Below are 22,408 nucleotides of genomic sequence, written 5' to 3'. Positions count from 1 at the left end.
AGTTGTAGGTAAGATTGCCTTTGAACCGTGTTCCCAGATAAAACCACTGTGAGGACCACTGGTCTAATATGACCTCAGAGAACAGGAAGGGCCTTGCCCTCGGTGCCAGCCATGCAGGGCACGAAACCATCTCAGGGCTCTTTTGGCTGTGTGTGCTGAGCTGGGAATGCGGACGCGGGTGAGGAAGACCTTGATTTCCTAGCAAGTGCACCTCTTAAGACATGAGCTAGCACTTGGGAGATTTGCCCAATTACCAGCAAAGAACATGGAAGAAACTTCAATCTTGTAAAATCTTTAATAACATACGTGTTTGGTAAGGCTGGTCCTCTTACTCCCTCAGCTCTCTCTAGGACTTGAAGCCCTTACCCCAGGTCTCCACATTATGTTGGGCAGGGAGGGGGGGGTTTGGTGGGGGAAAAGTTCGTCCCTGTGACCACAGGTGGGCACAGCCGAGCTCAGCTGCCAAGTCTGAGGCAGAGCTGCCAATGGATGTGCTGCGGTCGAGTTACCTGTAGGTAGGATCCCTTCAGTCTTCTGAACCATCAGGCTGGACCTGGTGGGACACAGCGCCCCCTGTGGCCAAGAGCAGCCTAGCAGGAGTTTGGGATCCCTTTCAGGTTGTCCTCGTGTGCTAGAAAAAGATGTTCTCTCTGTGCCTTGTCAGGAAAAGGACTGAGAAGCACCAAACTGAGGGATGAAAGAGTTTCAGCCACAGGACATGCTCCAAGCTGGGGGCAGAGGGCTGGAAGGCTGTGCTTTCCCAGAAGAGTCTACCACATACACCCAGGCACCTTTCCATCCGTCCATACATTCGCCAAATATTTATTGCACAATCACTAGGCACCAGCCACCATGCCGGATGCCAGAGATAAAGTGGTGAACGAGACACCCTCGGAGGAGCTGATGTATGGTGGATTTGGGAGAGACTAAGGCCAGGGAGTAGCAGGCCTACTGTAGATACCTCGCACTTAACAGCTGTACCCAGATCTGAAATGGATCCCTACCCCTCCTAAAGCTGTCCCTTCAGGGCAACATTTGGAAAAAGGACACTGGGCAGGAACATGGCCTGGAGGCGTAGTAGGGAGGAGGCCTGGGCTCCCTGTGGCCAAAGGTCAGCGGATGATGGAAATGGTCTGGTCGGCCACGGCAAAGACCGGGAAGAGGGGCCCAGAAAAGGGCACATGGTGGGTGTGGAGCACCGTACCCGAGGCCGGCTCGTAGAACAGCAGTTCCTGTGCCTGCAAGTCCAATAGCACGCCCAGCTGGGCGGGGCAACGCAGCAGTGCCAGGGACTCGTGCTGCCCAGCGTGCGAGAAACGAAACTCCTGGTCATAGCGGGAGAAGACCCAGGAGAAGGCGTTGTGGCCCAGCCGGGAGTCATTGCCAGAGCCCTTTCGGGGCAGCTGGCCTAAGGCCACACCCACCTTATAGGCACAACTGTTCTGGACGTTCACCATCCAGGTGTGCAGCCCAGCCTGAAAGGAGGTGGCGGCCAGGGCATTGGGCCAGTGGTCAAAGCGCTCCGGGCCATCTGCACAGGACTTGGACTTCTTGGCATTGAAGGTCAGGGTCCTTCGATCGTCTGACAATTGCAGGAAGGGGCTGACGGTCCTCTCATCAATACGCACGTCCTCTGTGCCTGCCAGAAACAATTCTCAGAGTTGCCCAAGGCCAACCTCAGCCCTAACCTGGTCCTGCCAGGCAGCAAAGGGCTCCCTCACCACCCAGTGGCAGTGTTACCTCAGGCAAGCCATTTACTCTCTCTGAGCCTCAGTTCCCTCATCTGTAAAATGGGGATAAATAGGACTTACCACAGGGTGGACATGAGGACTAAATGAGATGATACCTACAAAGTGCCCAGTATTAATAGGTGCTCAATAAATTGTGGCCATAATAACAGTAGTTACTATTAGTCCAGGATCCTCATCTGTAAACTAGAAATAAGGCCCAGAGAGGAGAAGCAAGTTGCCCAAAGTCACACACCTAGTTGGGAGCAGGGCAAAATGAAGATTTTGTTCCTACATCTAGCATCCGGCATCGACTGCAGTGATTCCAGCTGGGCCTATCTGTGGCCTCCAGATCAGACCTGTCCTGGGGGAATGACCCCTGGGAGCCAGGAAGCATCAGATACGCACTTTTCCAACAACTAACTAAGTGGGACTGCTGGCAAATTGGGCACTCTCTGATACCAGCATCTACAGAAGACAAGCTATAGCTTGTACTAAAAATTTTAGGCTAACCCATGGGGGAGGAGGGCTAAAACTGAGGAAAAATTCAATCCGTTAACCAAACCTCTCTGTGAATCGTGCAAACACGACAACTAGGAACACAGAAGCTTCCATCTAGCTTGGGGGATTCTGCTTTGAGAACTTTGGCACTAGGAGGGAATTCCTGCAGGGAAAGACCGTGTGGCATTCACATCTGAGGCCTTAGCATACGGCACAAGGCCAGGCCACGGTCTGCCTGAGTCAGCAGCGTTTAAGTGAACAAGTGAGGTGAATCCAGGCAGGGCCGTTCTCGCTCCAGATGCTTTCCAGTTGGCCATCAATGATCTCTTTTTAAAGAGAAACTAAGGTTCCAATTAAGAATACTGAGCTGTCCCACTAGGGCAGGACATAGATGTGATTTCTGGGAACAAGATATCACTTAGGCCCAACAGAGCAGTTTAGTCTGGAAACGGAAAGGACCTGGCCCAGCTGCCCCAAGCCCGTCCAGAACCTTGGCTCCACCAACAAGGCTGCATCCAGCGTCACTCGGTGCTTAGCTACCGAGCCAGATGCTCTGGTCCCCAGCCTGACCCAGCAGCAACCCCCCAGCCAGTCAGCCAGCCAGCCAGCCAGGTGTTCAGCTGATGCTGGGCCCTAACAGCTCCTAACCTGAGAGGGACCCAAGAACCGCGGTCACCCAGAGTTGGGTAAGTAGTGAGCTCCGAATGCACTTCTCATTAAAGTTTAACTTGTCCGACTCCTGGGGATCCAAAATGCCTTCTGCTTCCTCAGTCCTTGTGGAGGAAAACAAACAATCAAACAAACAAAAAACTAGACAGAAATAAATAAAATCCTCTTCCCATGAGGGTGACCCCAAGATTGGCAGCCGGCCCCACACAGGAGCCCCCAAAGGAGATTTGAGCCAAACAGAAAAACGGGTTTTCCCCTTATGCCCCCCCCCCCCCCCCACCGGAACATTAATTCCAGCCAGGCAGATGATTTCCAGGGAAGTAAATATTTGGTGCCAGTGGTAGAACTTGGAGTCTGTCTGCTCTGCAGGGGAAGCAACCTGCTATGTCTCTAAGTTAGCAGCAGAGCAGGGATGCGACCTGAGCCTCTTACACCCCAGTCTTTCCACTCCCCCATCCTGTGCAGAGAAAATCTCACCTCCTTCCAAAACCTACTGCAGCAAAACCTATTGGTTTGGTCAGAAGGTACAGCCGCTCCTCTGCTCTTAAAATGCAAACACCTTTGAGAGATCCCACAAGAAGGGACTATCAGTTATCACCCGAACCATAAATAAGTTCTGGTGCTTTGCTCCCAATAGCTACCTCTCCTTGGCTCAGAAGGGCACTGGGTTTGGCTGGAGGGAATATGGGAACAGAAGATGCCTAGGAGGGGAGAATTACCATTTATTAAGTATCCAGGTTTTCTCTGTAGAATCTCACGTAATCTTTGCTATAACCTGGGAGGTAGTTGTTATCCCATTTGACAGGAAAGAACAGAGATTCAGAGAACGCACTCCGCTTAAAAAGGGGAGCTGGGTTCAAGTGCTGCCTCCATGCAGAAATAGAACAAACCCAGTCTGGAGTCCAGGCACCCCTCAACATAATTTCTCCCTTGATCTAAAATGAAAGTGATTAAGGGGTGTAGGACAAAGTGAGGGTCCATCACTGAGCTTTGCAGACACCTGAACTGGGTGCTGAGAAAGAGCTCTGCCACCGCCCCCAACCCTGAGATCAGGCAGCAGTTCTGAGGGCACGCACTCTTCCCCAAATCTCCTGGCCCTGCCCACAGTGAAGGAGCAGGGAGAGAGGGTGGGGCATGTCTCCTTAGGGATGCAAGCTCTTTGCGAGACTGTCACTGACTGTCCTGTCCTGGCTTGGGAGGAGCAAGATGGACAGAGCCCTAGGAAAGCTGAGAGCCCGCTGTGGTAACAAAGGCCCTTTGTGGTCAGGACAAGAGAGGGTCTGTTGCCATCTTCTCAAAGCGCTGAAGTTGGGGCTGGAGAAGCCCCAGCCATCAGGCGGGGAGGAAAGAGGAGCGCCTGTGTTGGCAGCGCTGAGCTAACCCAAGGCAAAGCTGGGGCCAGTGGCAGACACTAGCGTCTAGACAACCAGCTGGTCCGGCACCCCATGGTTCAGAAGGGGAAACTGTGACCCCAAAGGAGTGGGAGTGCAGTGGGGCTGGGATCCGAATGCCTGTCTGTGCAGCCGGACCTGTTGCTGTGGCAGCCAGGGCCGAGCCCAGACATGGATGTGGCACCAGCAGATAAATCAAAACTGAGGGATATTCTATAAAACTGTTCTAGGCTCTTTAAAAGTATTTTGTTGTTGTTGTTGTTTTAAAAGGCTAAGGAACAGGGGCGCCTGGCCAGCTTAGAGGAACAAGCAACTCTTGATCTCAAGGTTGTGAGTTCGAGCCCCATGTTGGGTATAGAGATTGCTTAAATAAATAAAACTTAAAAAGAAAAAACAAAGGCTAAAGAACAATTCCAGATTAAAAGAGACCAGATTGGGGGGGGGGGGGGGGGCGCCTGGGGGACTCAGTCGGTTTAGCGTCTGACTTTGGCTCAGGTCATGATTTCATGGTTCGTGAGTTCAAGCCCAGGGTCGGGCTCTGTGCTGACAGCTCGGAGCCTGGAGCCTGCTTTGGATTCTGTGTCTCCCTCTCTCTCTGCCCCTCCCCCACTTGCACTCTGTCTCTCTCTCTCTCTCTCTCTCTCTCTCTCTCTCAAAAATAAATAAGACATTTAAAAAAGAGAGAGACCAGATGGTTCAGGAAACAAAAACCATACCAAACACTTAAGAACTTTTGTGGCACAAATGGCAACATTTAAATATGGACTGTATGTCAGATATAATAGTATTATGTCGACATTAAATTTTCTGAAGGTTCCTGTAGTTGTGTAAGAGATTGTCTTTGTTCTTGAGAGAGGATGCTGAAAAAGGTCTCACTTTCTACAACTTACTCTCAGATAGGTCAGAAAAAAAAGTGTTAAGTATTCACTCATTAAATAGGAAGCGAATGACCAACAGACCAAGAAAGAGAGCAGATGTGGCAAAATGTTAACAATAGAGCTTTCTAGGGATAGTTTGTTGTACTATTTTTGCAAATCTTCTCTATGTTTGAAATATTTCAAAACAAAAAAATCAAAGATCAGTTTTTTTTTTTTCAAAAACACAGAGCAACTTGAAATTAAAGACAGGACAGTTTTAGAGGAAGATGAAGAAGGTAAAGGAGAAAGGAAAGACTAGCAGACGTGTGGAATGATTCTAAGAGGGAAAAAGTAGGAACAAGCTAAGCCTTTAAAGGAGACAATAAAATTGGGGGCATTGCTTCACAGACTTTCCAAAGAGTGACATACATCTATACATACTGATATGGAGAGATTCCAAAAGAACCTGGTAAGTTCAAGAACAGCAAGTATAAAACAAACCAAACTGGTAAAAAAAAAAAAAATTTTTTTTTAGGGGTGCCTGGGTGGCTCAGTCGGTTAAGTGTCTGACACTGGATCTTGGCTCAGGTCATGATCTCGCAGTTCGTGAGTTCGAGCCCCATGTCGGGCTCTGTGCTGAGGGCACGGAGCCCGCTTGGGATTCTGTCTCTCCCTCTCTCTGCCTCTCCCCCCACTTCCTTTCACAAAATAAATAAACTTAAAAAAATTTTTTTGAGTGGTAACCACCCCTAGGATTCTATCTACATAGGAAAGTCCACAAGACACACACATCTGACTGTTAAAACTGATCACCTCCAGGGAACAGGATTGGGAAGGGGTGATGGAGACACTTACAATGTTTCAATTTTTTAAGTAATCTCTATGACCAACATGAGGCTCAAACTCATGACCCTGAGATAAAGAGTCACATACTCTACCATCTCAACCAGCCAGGTGCCCTGAGACATTTGAAATTTTACATGTTTTTATATTGGTGGCATGTTTTCTCTTTCTCTCATGCACATGTATTACTGCTGAAATTTAAATATAAAAATAAGGGCACCTGGGTGGCTCAGTCGGTTAAGTGTCCAACTTCGGCTCAGGTCATGATCTTGTGGTTCGTGAGTTCAAGCTCTCTGCTAACAGCTCAAAGCCTGGAGCCTGCTTCGGATTTTGTCTCCCTCTCTCTCTGCCCCTCCCCACTCACACTCTCTCTTTCTCTCTCTCTAAATAATAAATAAACATTAAAAAATTTTGTAAATATAAAAATGTATAAGAATGGGGGCACCTAGGTGGCTCGGTCAGTTAAGCATCCAACTTTGGCTCAAGTCGTGATCTCACAGTTCATGAGTTTGAGCCCTGCATCGGGCTCTCTGCTGTCAGCAGTCTGCTTCAAACCCTCTGCACGCCCCCCTGCCCTCCCCTGCTTGCATGCTCTCTCTCTCTCAAAAATAAACATTTAAAATATACAAGCATGGTCTGTGCTCCTCAAGTACAGCTCTGCAATCTCTCACCGAAGACGTAAGAATTTTTTTTTTCTTTTTAAAAAATCTGCTCTCTTTCTTGGCCTGTTGCTCATTCTCTTCCTATCTATTTAATGAGTGAATATATGACACTTATTTTTTTTCTGACCTATTTGAGAATAAGTTGCAGAAAGTGAGACCTTTCATGTCTAAATACTTCAGCATCTTGTTCTCAAGAACAAAGACAGTCTCTTACACAACTACAGAAACCCTATTAAGTTCAGAAATTTAACGCTGACACACTACTATTATATCTGACATCCAGTGCATAGAAACGTGGCCACTTGTGCCACAGAAGTTCTTAAAAGTGTTTGGTGTGGGTTTTTGTTTGTTTCTTGATCCATCTGGTCTTTTAATCTGGAATTGTTCCTTAGCCTTTTTTTTTTTTTTTTTTAAGTTTTAAGTAATCCCTACACCCCATGTGGGGCTCAAACTCACAACCCCGAGACTGAATCACATGCTCCTCCCACTGAGCCAGCTAGGCGCCCCAAGAATTTAATTTCTTTGCCTGGCAAATTGCATCTTCTTGGCTACTTCCTCAGGCTCTTGGCTCTCAGCTTTTCAGGACCTAGGAAGAACTCGGTGAAATGCTTTTATAACTGCTTAATTAAAATGCAAATTTTGAGTGGTAATACAGACTTAAGTTTCAAAGATTCTTTTTTTTTTAAGTTTATTTATTTGAGAGAAAGAGAGAGAGGAAAGGAGGGAGAGAGTGGGGGGGAGAGAGAGAGAGAGAAGATGCAGGGAAGGAGCAGAAAGAGACGGAAAGAGAGAGAATCCTAAGTAGGCTCCAACGCTGTCAGCGCAGAGCCCAACGAGGGGCTCAAACTCAAGAACTGTGAGATCATGACCTGAGCCGAAATCAGGAGTCAGATGCTTAACTGGCTGAGCCACCCAGATGCCCCTCAAAGATTCTTTTGTCAGAGAAGGGGAGAGTGAGGCAGGGAAGACAGCAGTGGGACAGGTGTCGGGTATCGGTCCATGCCCCAACTCTGGGGCTTAGGCAAGTCCCTGCCCATCTTGGAACATCAGTATTTTCATCTGTAGATGGGGGATGTAAAACACTCCAACAGGGTAACTGGATTTTTTTTTTTTTAACGTAGGCTTCACACCCCACATGGAGCCCAACATAGGGCTTGAACTCACAACCCTGAGCACAAGACCTGAGCTGAGATCAGGAGTCGGATGATTAATCGACTGAGCCACGCAGGCACCCCTGGGTATTTTTTTTCATAGGATAACATTTAAGAAAGCCCATGGCCAACCTCTGATTAATAAGTATTTATTTCACTACCCTTCCACATGGATCTAAAGCAGTTCTCCAAGTTAGGGGCAGGAAGACTCCTATCCGTGGAGCATGACTCCAAGGGAAGCCACTCAGCTGCACGCCTTGGGCTTTCTCCCAAGAGCAGCAGGGCCTGAATGCAACGGTTTCCGTGACTGCCCAAGCAAATTACGGGGCCATACTCACCTTTCAAAAATCTCCTGTTCCTTCTGCTGTGAGAAAAGAAAACAGAGTCAGGCTTGGAACCAGGACGTCAGCAGGTAGTCAAGACTTGAATGTACTCAACTGGCATATGGAGGACATGTGCCATGTGGACAGACCCTAGGACAAGAATGCTATTCCTGCTTGAAGACCCAAAACAAAGCTATCTGGGTTCTTCTCTGCGCACCTTCCCATCGTGCACTCAGAATGAATCACTGTCTGCTGTGCCCCATGGCATCCCCAGTTTCCCTAAGTAACACTTGAGGACACTCACATATTTACTAACGTTTCACCCCCACCAAGACTGTCAGCTCCTAGATGGCTGGCACTCTTACTGAATCCTCTAATGTGACTGTCCCAGTGTTCGGGACAGAATGTACTCTGTCCCTGAAAGCTGTGTGGCTAAATGAATGCACAATCTAGGGCATTCCACAAACTGCCCTACTTGAACCGCAGTGAAGAACAGCTCAGTTGTTCCACATCCTCATTTCTCTTTGTGGCATGTTTACTCCGATGTCAAACCAGCCCATTAAAACAGCAAGTATCTGCATATCTATATAAAGTATTTTGCAAGGATATGTACCAAAATATTAACGATAGTAGTTTCTGGGTGGTCAGATTAAGGACGTCTTGTCAGTTCCCTCCCCCTACACATTTGTGAACCCTCTCTACCTCTCCACTTCCTTTAACGTAGCTGCTCCTCTTATCTCTCAGGCTCCGGCTTCTGAGTTACTCCATCCAGGAAGCCCACCCTGACCACTGCCACCCCCAAGCCTGGACTGTGAGGTCCTCTACTATGGGCCATAACCCTCCATTATCCTAGTTGTCAGTTTGTGTATTTCTTAAAGCTGTGGGGTACTAACAGCTGTATCCTATAACTCCACCCTGTGGCACAATGGCACATAGCAGATACTCAGTAAATACTTGCTCACTATTGAAAGAATAGCTGTCAGGTACAAAAAAAAAAAAAAAAAAAAAAAAAAAAAAAAAAAAATCCATATAATTTTATTCCCTTGCTTCATCCCTGCTCCAAAGTATCCTTATCTACCCAGCTCCTACCTCATAAACATTCTCGATGTTTTAAACTTTGGGGGTATTTGATTCACTGCTTGTGTCCTCACCCCTGCCTGACTTACAATCAACTGGAGGTCATCCAGGTGGGTGAGCATGTCCACCAGGCTGGTCCGGATGGTGTCGAGCTTCTGCAGTGCCTCAGTCCAGTGTACTCGCTGTGTCAGGATACTCTGGTGGGCCCGCTCCTCTTCGCCGTGTACCCGTTCCAGCAACCGCTGCTCCTCACTCTCGCACAGACTCCTCACCAGACCCAGCCTCTGGATGACCAGTTCCCGTGCCGCGCTGGCCGTGCTCTGATGAGGGATAAGACAAGGAATCGGCTCCTGGCGAAGCCCGGTCAAGATGAAGAGGACTTGGGCTCAGTGTTTAGGAATGCTGGGATTGATTTGCAATGTCCGCCACGGGCACGGTAATGGAAGAAACTGTGTTTAAGCCATCTCAGCCTTAAGAGTTCCCAAATCTGGTTTAGGGTAAAGAAATGTGAGATCCAGACATCCAGGTCATATCTCACAGAGGCAGGATCGCAGAATCGAAGAGCTGGGCATGGTCTAGAGATCAACTAGAACCCATTATCTCCCAGCTGACAATACCAAGGCCAAGGGACCAAGGTCAGAGAACTGTAGAACTGCGGAGCAGAAGGCCTACAAAGTCATCCCCATCAACAGGATCCATACCAACAGAAGTCCAGCTGATATTCTGACTCTGTCTGAGTGAAAAAAAGCTCATTACTTCCTAAATCTGTCCACTCCAATGGCTTCCTTGGTAGAATTCTTATCTGTCTCACAGGAGGCACAAAATCAATTCTCCAGTGACGTTGATGTGACTCCTAGTAATTAGCACAGTGTCTGGCACACAGGAAGTACTCAGATATTTACTGAATGACTGAGGGGAAAGTTTTCCTGACTAAGTCAAACATATCTTGGTAGCACTCACAGGCCAAGTGCAGGAGATAATGGTCCCTGCTTTACAGAAGAAACAGAGACCCACAGTTTGCCCAATGAAGAGGAAGAGAATGAATGGCCTAAGTGAACCCAGGAGTTTGGACTCCAATTTCAGTGTTCCCTGAGACCACACAACACAAGTACTTAGGAAATCAGGCTTTAGACACTGTGCCTAGATTTAAATCTTAGCCCATCTACTTACCACCTGTGGAATAGTTGAGCATGTTAGTTACTTGTCTTCCCTGTGCTTCAGCTTTCTAATCTGTTAAATGAGTAGAATAATAGTACCTACCTCATAAGGTTATTGTGAGGATTAAATGAGTTACTACATACAAAGTTAACAGAACAAAGCCTGGCACATAAGTGATAACATGAGCTGTTGTTCTCTCTATCCCACCTTGCTGCCTTGCCCACAGAGGTGGGTGTCTGTACTCAGTGTTTGTTCTATGTATGCGATCAGGTTCAAAAACAGACCCTCGCCCGAGATGCATCAGATATTCTCCGACTAGAAGACTGTAATCAATTTCGATACATTTCTTCACTCTTTCCCAGAAAAGGATAGTAGAGAAAAAAAACTTCCCTTTCCAAAGATACGCCAGAATAAACTAAACACCATCCTAAAACCAAACACAGAAATGCTGGGAATAGTCCAAAGCATCCTTTTAAAAGTGAAGGTGCTCTGGCAGCTAAATAAAGGAAATCCCCTGGGGTCCAAAAGTAGAAAGGAAACTGAAAAGCAGAGTAATTGAGAGCAGAGACTCAACTGCCCTGAATGCAGCTTGTGATTTATTTTAAAATTTTACACTCCTTTCAACTTACCATGTCCCAATAAAGACATCTCTAATCAGAAATGGAATATTTCTTATGAATGGGAGAATGTATTAAAAGATGTACTTTAACTAAAATATTGGACAACATGTAAGACCAGAGGGGTTACTAGGTTAAAGCATTCTTATGGTACTTGTATTACTCAGGTTGAGTCATTTGAAACATTAAATATTTGTGTTAAAATCTTAATGGTACCAAAAATAGACCATAAGTAGAATGTATAACTTTTTTTATACGTTTATTTTTGAGAGAGAGAGAGAAAGAGAGAGAGAGAGAGAGGCAGACAGAACACACCGGGGAGGGGGAGAAAGAAAAGGGAGACAGAGGATCCAAAGCAGGCTCCAGGTTGTCAACGCAGATCCCGATGTGGGGCTCAAACTCACAGTGAGCTCATGAGATCATGACCTGAGCAGACGCTCAGCCAACTGATTCACCCAGGCACCCCAAGAATATAGGGACAAAGACAGAGGAGGGGTTGATTAACCCAAAAGACAAGAAAGGAAGAAAAAGCATAGAAACTCCTATATGTTTCTACTATACAGAAAACATAAAATGATAGCTATAAATCCAAGTGTATCAGCAACCACAATAGTGATAGACTGTTTAAACTCCCTAGGTAAAAGGCAGAGATTATCAGATTGAATTTTTTTTTTCAGATTGGATTTTTTAAAAAAGGAAACAAAACCCAGTTATAAGACACACCTAAGGGGCATCTGGGTGGCTCAGTCAGTTAAGCGTCCGACTTTGGCTCAGGTCATGATCTCGCGGTCAGTGAGTTAAAATCCCACATCGGGCTCTGTGCTGACAGCTGAGTCTGGAGCCCGTTTCGGATTCTGGGTCTCCCTCTCTCCCTGCGCCTCCCCCACTCACACTCTGTCTCTATCTCAAAAGTAAACAAACATTAAAAAAAATGTTTCTTTGGGGCGCCTGGGTGGCACAGTCGGTTAAGCGTCCGACTTCAGCCAGGTCACGATCTCGCGGTCCGTGAGTTCGAGCCCCGCGTCAGGCTCCGGGCTGATGGCTCGGAGCCTGGAGCCTGTTTCCGATTCTGTGTCTCCCTCTCTCTCTGCCCCTCCCCTGTTCATGCTCTGTCTCTCTCTGTCCCCAAAATAAATAAACGTTGAAAAAAAAAATTTTTTTTTAAAAAAGTTTCTTTAAATAAAAAAATAAGATACACCTAAAATGTAAGTACATAGAGAAGTTAAAATAAAAGGAAAGAAAACCAAAATATGGACAGAATTATTAGGAAAAATAGACAAGTCCACAGCATGATGTGAAACTATAAATGCCCCTGTCAGCCGTCAGTAAACCTAGCAGAAAAAAATATTGTTAAGTACAGAGAAACATTTACCTAAAGTGACCATGTTTTAGGGTATAAAGCAAGTCTCAACAAATTTCAAACAACTGATATGCAGACTATAATGCAGTTAAGTTAGAAATTAGTGGGAAAGGGGCACCTGGGTGGTTCAGTGGGTTAAGCATCTGACTTCAGCTCCGGTCCTGATCTCAAAGTTCATGGGATGGAGCACGGCATCCAGCTCTGTGCTGACCGTGCGGAGCCTACTTGGGTTCTCTCTCTCCCCCTCTGTCTACCCCTCTCCTGCTCATGCTATCTCTCTAAGTAAATAAATAAACTGTAAAAAGAAAAAAACCCAACAACTTATAACTGAATGAAAATTTGCATCAAATTTGTGAGAGGTACCTCTAGCAATACCTAGAAGGAAATATTTGGCCTAAATGCTGACCTTGAGAAAGAAGTCAGACTAAAATGTATAGACTGTGTTCAGCTAAGGGAGTTATAAAACAATGGAATATATTTTTAAAAAATTAGAAAGAAAAAAAATTGAAAGATAAGAGGAAAGGGGCGCCTGGGTGGCTCAGTCAGTTAAGCGTCTGACTTCGGCTCAGGTCATGATCTCACGGTTCGTGGGTCCAAGCCCCACGTCGGGCTCTGTGCTGACAGCTCAGAGCCTGGAGCCTGCTTCAGTTCTGTATCTCCCTCTCTCTCTGTCCCTCCCCCACTTGTGCTCTGTCTCTATCAAAAGTAAATAAATGTAATAAAAAAATTAAAAAAAAAAAGAAAGGTAAGAGGAAATAATAATATACTTCTATTTAAAGATACAAAAGAGGGGTGCCTCGCTGGCTCAGTCGGAAGAGCATGCAACTCTTTTTTTTTTTTTTTTTTTTTTAATTTTTTTTTTTTTTTTAACATTTATTTATTTTTTTGGGACAGAGAGAGACAGAGCATGAACGGGGGAGGGGCAGAGAGAGAGGGAGACACAGAATCAGAAACAGGCTCCAGGCTCTGAGCCATCAGCCCAGAGCCCGATGCGGGGCTCGAACTCACGGACCGCGAGATCGTGACCTGGCTGAAGTCGGACGCCTAACCGACTGCGCCACCCAGGCGCCCCATGCAACTCTTGATCTCAGTGTTGTGAGTTCAAGCCCCACACTGGGTGTAGAGATTACTAGAAAAAATAAACAAACTTAAAAAAAAAAAAAAAAGAAAGAAAGATACAAGAGAGGATCAAAATACTAAAAGCCGGTTCTTCAAAAAGACTAACAAAACAGACAAAACTGTGGCAACTTTAATCACAATTTAAGAACAACTTTATGCCATTAAATTTTAAAATAGACAAAATATATAATTTATCTAGAAAAAATTTACTAAAACCAAACAAAAAGAAAGAATACTATAGTCATGGTTGGAAATGAGTCAGTAGTTAAAAATCTATCTACAGGGGCACCTGGGTGGCTCAGTTGGTTAAGTGTCAGACTTCAGCTCAGGTCATGATCTCACAGTTCGTGAGTTTGAGTCCCGCCTTAGGCTCTGTGCTGACAGCTCAGAGCCTGGAGCCTGCTTTGGATTCTGCGTCTCCCTCTCTCTCTGCCCCTCTCCTGCTCACACTCTGTCTCTCTCTCAAAAATAAATAAACAAAAAAACAACAACAAAAAAGAATTCATTAAAAAAAAAACAAAAAAAAACCTACCTACAAAAATAACACCAAGCCCGGATAGTTTTACAGGGGGTGTCACCAAATAGTCAAAGCACAATGATTCCAATCTTAACACAAATTCCTCCAGTGAAAATAGAGTTCTGTTTCCCAACTCATTGGATAGAGTTTATATAACCTTGACACCAAAATATGAAAAGGACTATAAGAAATGAAATTCATAAATTAATCTCATTCCTGAGTATAGATACAAAAATCCTTTTTAAAAACCCAAACTATCCACATTGGGCTCTCTGCTGTCAGCATGGAGCCTGCTTTGGATCCTCTGTCTCCCTCTCTCTCTGCCCCTCTCCTGCTCGCTCTCTCTCTCTCTCTCCCTCCCTCCCTCCCTCAAAAATAGCTAAGCATTAAAAAAAAAAAAAAAAAAAAAAAAAAATTCTGAAAGACGAGAAGGGAAGCCCAGGTAGACTGGGATGATGTGTCATCCAAAAAAAAAAAAAAAAAAAACAAAGGGGCGCCTGGGTGGCGCAGTCGGTTAAGCGTCCGACTTCAGCCAGGTCACGATCTCGCGGTCCGGGAGTTCGAGCCCCGCGTCGGGCTCTGGGCTGATGGCTCAGAGCCTGGAGCCTGTTTCCGATTCTGTGTCTCCCTCTCTCTCTGCCCCTCCCCCGTTCATGCTCTGTTTCTCTCTGTCCCACAAATAAATAAACGTTGAAAAAAAAAAATTTTTTTTTAAAAAATAAAATAAAAAAAAAAAATAAATAAAAACCCAAACTAAGATTAGCAATCCAAACTCAGAATTTTGTACAACAATGATACAGGGGATGGAGGGGAGGGGGTTTGGTGATAAAAGGGTAACACAGGGGATCCTTATGATGGAACCATTCTGTATCTTGGTTGTGGGAAAGGTCACATGAATCTATACATGTGATAAAACTGCATAGAACTAAATACACACAAACAAGAATTTAAATGAAAACTTTAAGGAGGTGCCTGGGTGACTCAGTCGGCTGAGTGTCCAACTCTTGATCTTGGCTCAGGTCATGATCTCAAGGTTCGTGGGATCGAGCCCTAGGTCAGGCTACCCATCTACCTGCACCTGTGTCCATATACTCTGCCTTCCATTTCTATGGATGAATGCCCATGCTCTTACCTCTGGGTAACTCTCCCCCATGGTAAATGGCTGCCCCATCCTCCCAGCTCTCAAGTAAAAAAATTTAAGGAAAAAAAAAAAGTTAAGAGTTATCCTGCCCCTCCTCTCCCTTTCTTGCCTGCATCCACTCCATCAGCAAATCTCACTGTTTCCCCCTTCAGAATACACATAGAATCCTGACACTCCTCACCATCACTCATATCCACACGACTCTTGACTTTCACCTGGATTCCTGCACCAGCTTCCTGCTCAGTCTCCCTGCTTTTACCTTTGCTGCCTATGGTCCCTTCTCAACACAGCAGCCAGAGTGCTCCTTTTTAATCTTAAGTCATGTCATCCTACTGTGCTCAGAAATTTCTAGTGACTTCCCACCTTACCCAAACAAAAGGGCAAAGCCCCTCTGGATGCTATCCACCTCCCCCCCCACTCCCTGCCTTTCTGACTTCACCTCCTATTGCCTTCTCCCCTGTTTACTCTGTTTCAACCTCTCAGGCCTCCTTGCTGCTCCTCCAATGTGCCAGATACGCTCCCACCTTAGGGCTTTTGCACTTGCCATTCCCTCTTTCTAGAACTCTTCCCCCAGATATATGGTCCATTCTGTAAACTTTGTATCAATACAATATCAATACTTAATTGGGTCATTCCTGATCACAGCATCTATAACTGCAACCCCCGTTCTCAACAAGGAACATCCTTCCTCCCATATTATATTTCTCCGTAGCCCCTTTCAACTTTTGACATAGCATGTATTTATTGTTATTATCCTTCCCTCCTGACTAAAATGTAAGTTTCACAGAAACAGGATTTTTCACATGTTTTTATTGTTCACTGTGGAATCTCTAGCACACAGAACAACAGCCCGTGGCATGTGGTGGGTACTCAATAGATTTGTTAAATAAATACATAGATGATGAAATGTGATGAGTATACCCCTTGAAGTCAGCATCTGCTACACTGTACTCAGGTCCTAGCCAGTGCAGTTAAGGCAAGAAATTAAGGGGCTCCTGGATGGCTCAGTTGGTTGAGCATCTGACTCGGCTCACATCATGATCCCAGGGTCCTGGGATCGAGTCCCACATCGGGCTCCATGCTGAGTGTGGAGCCTGCTTAAGGTTCGTTCTCTCTCTCTCTCTCTCTCTTTCTGCCCCTCTCCCTGGCCTGCACTCCCTCCCTCTCCCTCTCTCTCTCTCTCTCACTAAAGTAAAAAAAAAAAAAAATTTTAATGTTAAAAAAAAAAAAGAGAAAAAAAAGGATAGAGAAAAAGAGAGAAACCATCATGCTAAGAAAAGCAAAAATGGACACAGAATAGTTTTGCTCATACTAGTTCAACTGGGTTTCCTTCTACACAATCAAAAGAACCTTGACTAAGACAGTGTCAAGCCTGCTCCATATACATGTTGGGGAGGGGAGAGGACGTGCAAAAGAATTCATAGCCCCTACCTATGGGGGACATACTTGAGAGTGAAGATGCAGCAGTGGCAATGGGGCAACGGAATAAAGGATCCGCAGGGGGGGTAGCAGAAGGAGCACTGGCCTGGGAGTCCGAAGATCCAGACCCTGGAACTGACTCTGGCAGGAGGCTGTGGATCTTGGGCAAGTCACTTAACCTCTTTGTGGCCCATTTCCCCATCTGTCAACAGGGATGTTACTGCCACCTACTGCGTAAGGCTGTCATCAAGAATACTCAGTGTAAAAGTCCTGAAGTTATTTTGTAAATCAGGGGCTGACCACGAAATACTTAGATGGTGGAAGAATGCTACCCTTCCTGATCCTTTACCCCAAGAAAGTCGTTTTCCAGCAGTATTTGCCCCAGTGTGGTACTGGGAATAGTTCTCTCTGCCCAGATGGCAAAAACCAAGGCTCAGAGAGATGGGAAACCGTCCTTCCTGGGCATCCAGTTTTGCTAGTAGCACAGTTTGAGTCTGTGAGGTTGGGAAGGGATCCTAGGCTAGTCCATGCCCCTAAGGCTGGAGTCTTATCCTAGGAGGGAGGGGTCCAGAGTAGAGGGGAAAGATAACTACCTACCACTGCTCCCTGGTTCTTTCCTGGCAGGACCTCAGCCACATACTTGGTGATGCTGGCACTCTGAAACTGCAGCCTCTCACACTGGTCCACAATCTTGTTCTGCAATACAAATGACACCCATGGCATCTTGATCCTCGTGGATCCATTCACTCTCTCCCAGTGATTTTCCCCTTTTACCCCACCTCAGCCTCACACCCACCGTCATATCCCAGACCTCATTAGTACTAAAAACTATAGCACCTGCAAAATCTTCATTTCAAGAGTTCCACACCCTGGGGCACCTGGGTGGCTCAGTTGGTTAAGGGTCTGACTCTCGATTTCGGATTTCAGCTCAGGTCATGATCTCATGGTTCGTGAGTTCAAGCCCCACATAGGGCTCTGTGATGACAGTGCGGAGCCTGCTTGGGATTCTCTCTCTGCCCCTGCCCTGCTTACCTGCTATCTCTCTCTCTCTCTCAAAATAAATAAGTAAACTTAAAAAAAAAAAAAAAAAAAAAAAAAAAAAGGCCCACACCCTTTCCACCACTTCCATCACTAACTCTAGATTCTCCAGTCCAACAATTCTTTCTTCAGCTTAGCGAGAGCCACCAGTATATCAGTCTTACCACTTTCAGTGTTCATCACCCACTTTTTTGGTGATTCTCTCCTTTTTCTGAAACCGTGGTTCAACATTACAGTCACTTTCCTGCATACACTCAATGCTCCTTTTTTTTCTTAATGTTGATTTATTTTGAGAGAGAGAGAGCAGGGGAGGGGCAGAGAGAGAGAGAGGGAGACACAGAATCTGAAGCAGGCTCCAGGCTCTGAGCTGTCAGCACGGAGCCCAACATGGGACTCGAAATCATAAACTGTGAGATCATGACCTGAGCGAAAGTCAGAGGCTTAACCGACTGAGCCACCCAGGCGCCCCTCACTCAATGCTCCTTCTAACCCAGCTCCCCGATTCTCCACAACTGAGTGGAAGAACATGGCTTCTCAAACAGCCTTTCCCTAAATTATCCCCTTTCCCTAAATTATCCCCGTTGGTGAAACAACAAAACCCCATTACCCTAACCAAACCCCAGGAGTTACTCTCCAACCCTGCATGTATTCAATCCCTCAGCGAATCCTATCAGCCCCGGCTCCAAAGTGTCTGTCTGTCTGTCTGTCTCTCTCTCCCCTCTGGCCACTTCTGGTCACCTCCACTCTTGCTATTCTACCCAGATCATCATTATCTGTCACAAAAGCCGCTATCAGAGCCTCCTCACTGGGCTTGGCCCCCACAGTTAGCCACTGCCACCTTGTGTAAGGAAATTAGGTCAGGTCATGTCCCTGTTCAAAACCCTCCAATGGCTTTCCAGCATCCTCACAGTGAGATCAAGCTTCTCACTTTAGCCAACAAGGCCCTGTCTGATGTGACTCTGCCTGTTGTTCCAGTGTCACCTCCTAGCACTCTCCACGCCGGCCTTCTTCCTGTTCCATAAACACACCAAAACTTGTCCTGACAACAGTGTCTTTGCACCTGTGGCTCCTCCTGCGTCCAGTAGTCACTGTACCCTATATACACCTATCTACAAGTCCCCTCCCCCACTCCATTCAGGGTCACCCCTTCTCAAGCCCTCTCCGGCCACCCCCACACACCATTCCCTTACTCTGCTTATATATCTCCCTTGCATTTATCACTCTCTGCCTGCATATTATGTGTTTGTTTACTTTTTTGTATTTTTCCCCCCACCACTGGAACAAGAGCACCATGACATTGACTTGTTCTCTATGGCCCACTACCTAGAAGAAAGTTCCTCCTACACATAAGAGGCCCCGAATAAATATTTGTTGAATGAATGAACATCCACTTCTTTGACCCCACGAAGTTCAGCGGTCCCCATCCCCCAAAGCTGGGAGCATCCCCCAGGAGAGCAGGGGAGAGTTGTTAGAAATGAGGAAGCTGAAGCCCATAGAAGTAACTTGTCCAAGAAGATACGGCCAGGCCCTGCTTTTCCACTCCATTTCTCCAGGAACTTGAACTCCTTCCTGGCCAACAGCTCCTCCACTACTTCCCCTTGGAGCTTTGCCCCAGTTCCATCTGTCAAAAGGCAACTCAGCTCCTCTTCTAGGCAGCCCTTGCAAGGCCTTCCCCCAGCCCCACAATCAGGAATTAGTCTTATACTTTGCTGGTCCAAATACTAAGTGGAAACAAACAAACAAACGAACAAACAAACGAAACACACACACACACACACACACAAATACTGGGCTGGCTGGGAGGAAGCTGTGATCACCACACGCCACAGGGCCAAAGAAATTGAGACTAGCTTCCAAAAAGCTGCAGGACAAGAATCCAGAAGGGAGGAGAGAAGTTGAGCAGGTGCCCAGTTCAGTGACCATCTTGCCCTGAGGCAAAATGTCTTTGCTGGCTAGAAGGACAGCAGAAAGAGTGTGCAAATGCCATAATATGCTCAAAACTGGAGAAAGGGCAAGAAACACCTCCCTCCAGGCAGAGGAGAAGAATGTGCTTAGGGCTTCAGGGGGGGTTCAGAGAAGGCTGACTTCATTTCGAAACAAGCACCAGGCCTGCCACCTTTGCTCAGCCTTCATCCCCTTCTACCACTCAGATTCAGCTCTGATGGCAACTTTTTAAAAAGGGTTTTATTAAAATCTCACACCCATTAGCATCACTTCCTCTCTCAATGGAAGCAAAGAGGTAATTTTCTCTGGCCTAGTCAATGACTCCCTTGGTCCAGCTCCTGAATATGAGGAACCTTGGAGGAGTTACGGCCCTGTTCTGGGCCTCAGTTTCCTCATCTGTAAAATGGAGATAGGATACCACTTCAAAAGCTTGGTCTGGATGGAGTGAGATGATGGATATTTAAGGGCTTTGGTACTCATAAAGTTTCTATACCACATTACCCAAGTTGATTTTCATCACCACTTATTGAGGATGGATAGTGGTGACAGGTAGGACCAACCAGGAGCTTTCAGGGGTCACTGAGTAAGTGAATCCCTCTAGGCCAGTTGGGTGTGTTTATTACACCCCAGTCTGAGTCCCCAGGGAGAGCCCTCAGGGCCTCACAGATGGGCAGAACCTGGGTGAGGGTGGGGAAATCAAGCCACTTAATGGAACGGCAAGGAAATCCCCAGGGGTGACAGCTAGGGCGGAAGGAGGGAGGAAAACCCAGGGTGACTTGGGCTCCTCAATCTCAGCAGATGGGTGGGGAAGGGGGGGTGGTGATGAAGGTGACCAGCCTGGGGGTAAACTGGAGTGGAGGTCGGGAGAAACTCTAGATTAAGAGGTCCAACACGGGGCGCCTGGGTGGCGCAGTCGGTTAAGCGTCCGACTTCAGCCAGGTCACGATCTCGCGGTCCGGGAGTTCGAGCCCTGCGTCAGGCTCTGGGCTGACGGGTCGGAGCCTGGAGCCTGTTTCCGATTCTGTGTCTCCCTCTCTCTCTGCCCCTCCCTCGTTCATGCTCTGTCTCTCTCTGTCCCAAAAATAAATAAACGTTGAAAAAAAAAATTAAAAAAAAAAAAAAGAGGTCCAACAGGAACCTTTTAATTTTTTTTTTTTTTTTTTTTAGCGTTTATTTATTTTTGAGAGAAAGAGACAGAGCGTGAGTAGGAGAGGGGCAGAGAGAAAGGGTGACACAGAATCTGAAGCAGGATCCAGGCTCCGAGCTGTCAGCACAGAGCCCGATGCAGGGCTCCAACTCAGGAGCTGTGAGATCATGACCTCAGCTGAAGTCGAACGCCCAACGGACTGAGCCACCCAGGCGCCCCAACAGGAACCTTCTAAGATCCAACCCGCCCACCTCCGTTCACCCAGGTGAAAGCAGCTTGGAGTGCAGTCAAGGCCAACCCCGAAAAGGACAAGAAATCACCTCACCAGGAAGCCTGAAGAGTGGACGAGGGGAGGGGCTTTGAGCCCAGGGGCTGAGGGGATAGGAGAGCCGGGTTTTATCTCAGGTCAGCTTCCACCAGGGCGGGGGATGGGTCACACGCTGTCCCGGGCAACTGGAGCAGTGGAACCGCATACTGCCCAACGCCAGGCCCGGCTCTCACCCCCCAAAACAGCAACGGAGGAGGAGGGGGCAGCTGGACCTACCACTCTGTGGTAGGCTAAACAGCATTTCACCCATTACTTTAGGTCTATCACACAACCACCCCCAAAACTGCGCCCTCAGACTACACGTGAGGACACTGAGGCTCAGAGACGAGATTCCAAGGGAGGTCGGGAGGCGGGATTCGAACTCACGTCTCCCGTGACTCCAGAAGCCACACCCTTACCGCCTCGTTCCACAGCAGTGACACGGCCGAGCCTGGACTCCTGGACCGGCAGCCGGGTCTCCGCCAAACCCCTCACGGCGCGCCATCCGGGCGCCCCTCCCCTCCGGCGCCCCCCGCCTTCCGGCGCCCCCGCCCGCTCACCCGCAGCTCTTCCGCGCGCTCCTCGGCCCGGCGGACGCGGTGCCCCCGGCAGCGGCCGCCCAGCCCGGTGCAGGCGGCGCACACGGGCCGTCGCTCGGAGCAGCAGAACCAGCTCAGAGCCTGGCCGTGCTCGGGGCACAGCGGCCCCGGCTCCGGCCCCGAGCTCTCCGCAGACATGGCCGAGCGCCCGGCGCCGAGCGCTCCACCTGTCGCAGGTGGCTGCTGGGCGGGGCCTCCCTGACCCCGCCCCCGGCCCCCGACGGGTGTCCCCGAGCGCCGGCCGCCCAGCTTCCTGCCGGCCTACCCTGGCGGCAGGTGGACTGCTGCCAGGCGTCCGCGCCCCAGCCCCGACCCCCGCCCAGGGTCCAACCGCTTCGGCTGTCTTCGTAAATCGCGTTTGTATACGTGTTAGTTTTGTAACAAACATAAAACACCAAACATTGATGTGACCGTAGGAAACTTAATTGAGCATTTAAGTGCCAGACTTTTGCTAAGCGCTTCATAAGCGTTTTATCATGTAATACAGCAGCCCTTTTTGAGAGGCAACTTGAGACAAGTAGCTAGAAGCTAGGTTCTGGTGGTAGGCTACCTGGGCTCAAATCCCATTTATCTGCTCCCAGACAGCGCCTCGATGGCCTCGGCTGTAACATGGGGATAGCGTCCGCACCTGCCTCACAGATTTGTGCTGAGCATTTAATGATTAAATAAGATCTGGAGCACAGACTGCGGCTGCAATTGCTAAGCGTCTGTTAATAGTACAAGGAAAGTATTACGATGGTCCCCATTTTTAGGGAGGTTAAGTAACTTACAAGGAGTCACAGTTACTAATTGGTAGCAATGAGATTGGAATTCAGGCAGTTTGATTTGTGGCTAATAGGAT

At 47.5% G+C, this 22,408-nt stretch overlaps 1 protein-coding gene across 3 annotated transcripts; it reads right to left on the bottom strand.

Annotated features, from left to right (window-relative positions):
• Positions 1-276: 276 nt before the first annotated feature.
• On the bottom strand, positions 277-21,763 carry BSPRY (B-box and SPRY domain containing). 3 transcript variants are annotated; one of them, XM_086683761.1, is made up of 6 exons: positions 21,529-21,762; positions 17,130-17,228; positions 9,291-9,521; positions 8,140-8,162; positions 2,877-3,001; positions 277-1,639 (listed from the first exon to the last, which is right to left on the bottom strand). In XM_086683761.1, the coding sequence occupies exons 1-6, from the start codon at positions 21,703-21,705 to the stop codon at positions 1,113-1,115; spliced, it is 1,182 nt and encodes a 393-aa protein (XP_086539887.1). In that variant the 5' UTR covers positions 21,706-21,762; the 3' UTR covers positions 277-1,112. The 3 variants fall into 3 exon arrangements, with proteins under 3 accessions (XP_086539887.1, XP_025769037.1, XP_086539888.1); XM_025913252.2 differs by having other exon boundaries at positions 8,140-8,165; positions 21,529-21,761; XM_086683762.1 differs by lacking the exon at positions 17,130-17,228 and having other exon boundaries at positions 8,140-8,165; positions 21,529-21,763.
• Positions 21,764-22,408: the final 645 nt, after the last annotated feature.

Source organism: Puma concolor, chromosome D4 (assembly GCF_028749965.1).
Source record: "Puma concolor isolate L17-30 chromosome D4, mPumCon1.1.hap2, whole genome shotgun sequence".
In the NCBI taxonomy this organism is placed as follows: Eukaryota; Metazoa; Chordata; class Mammalia; order Carnivora; family Felidae; genus Puma; species Puma concolor.
This window is presented reverse-complemented; position numbering and strand designations above follow the sequence as displayed.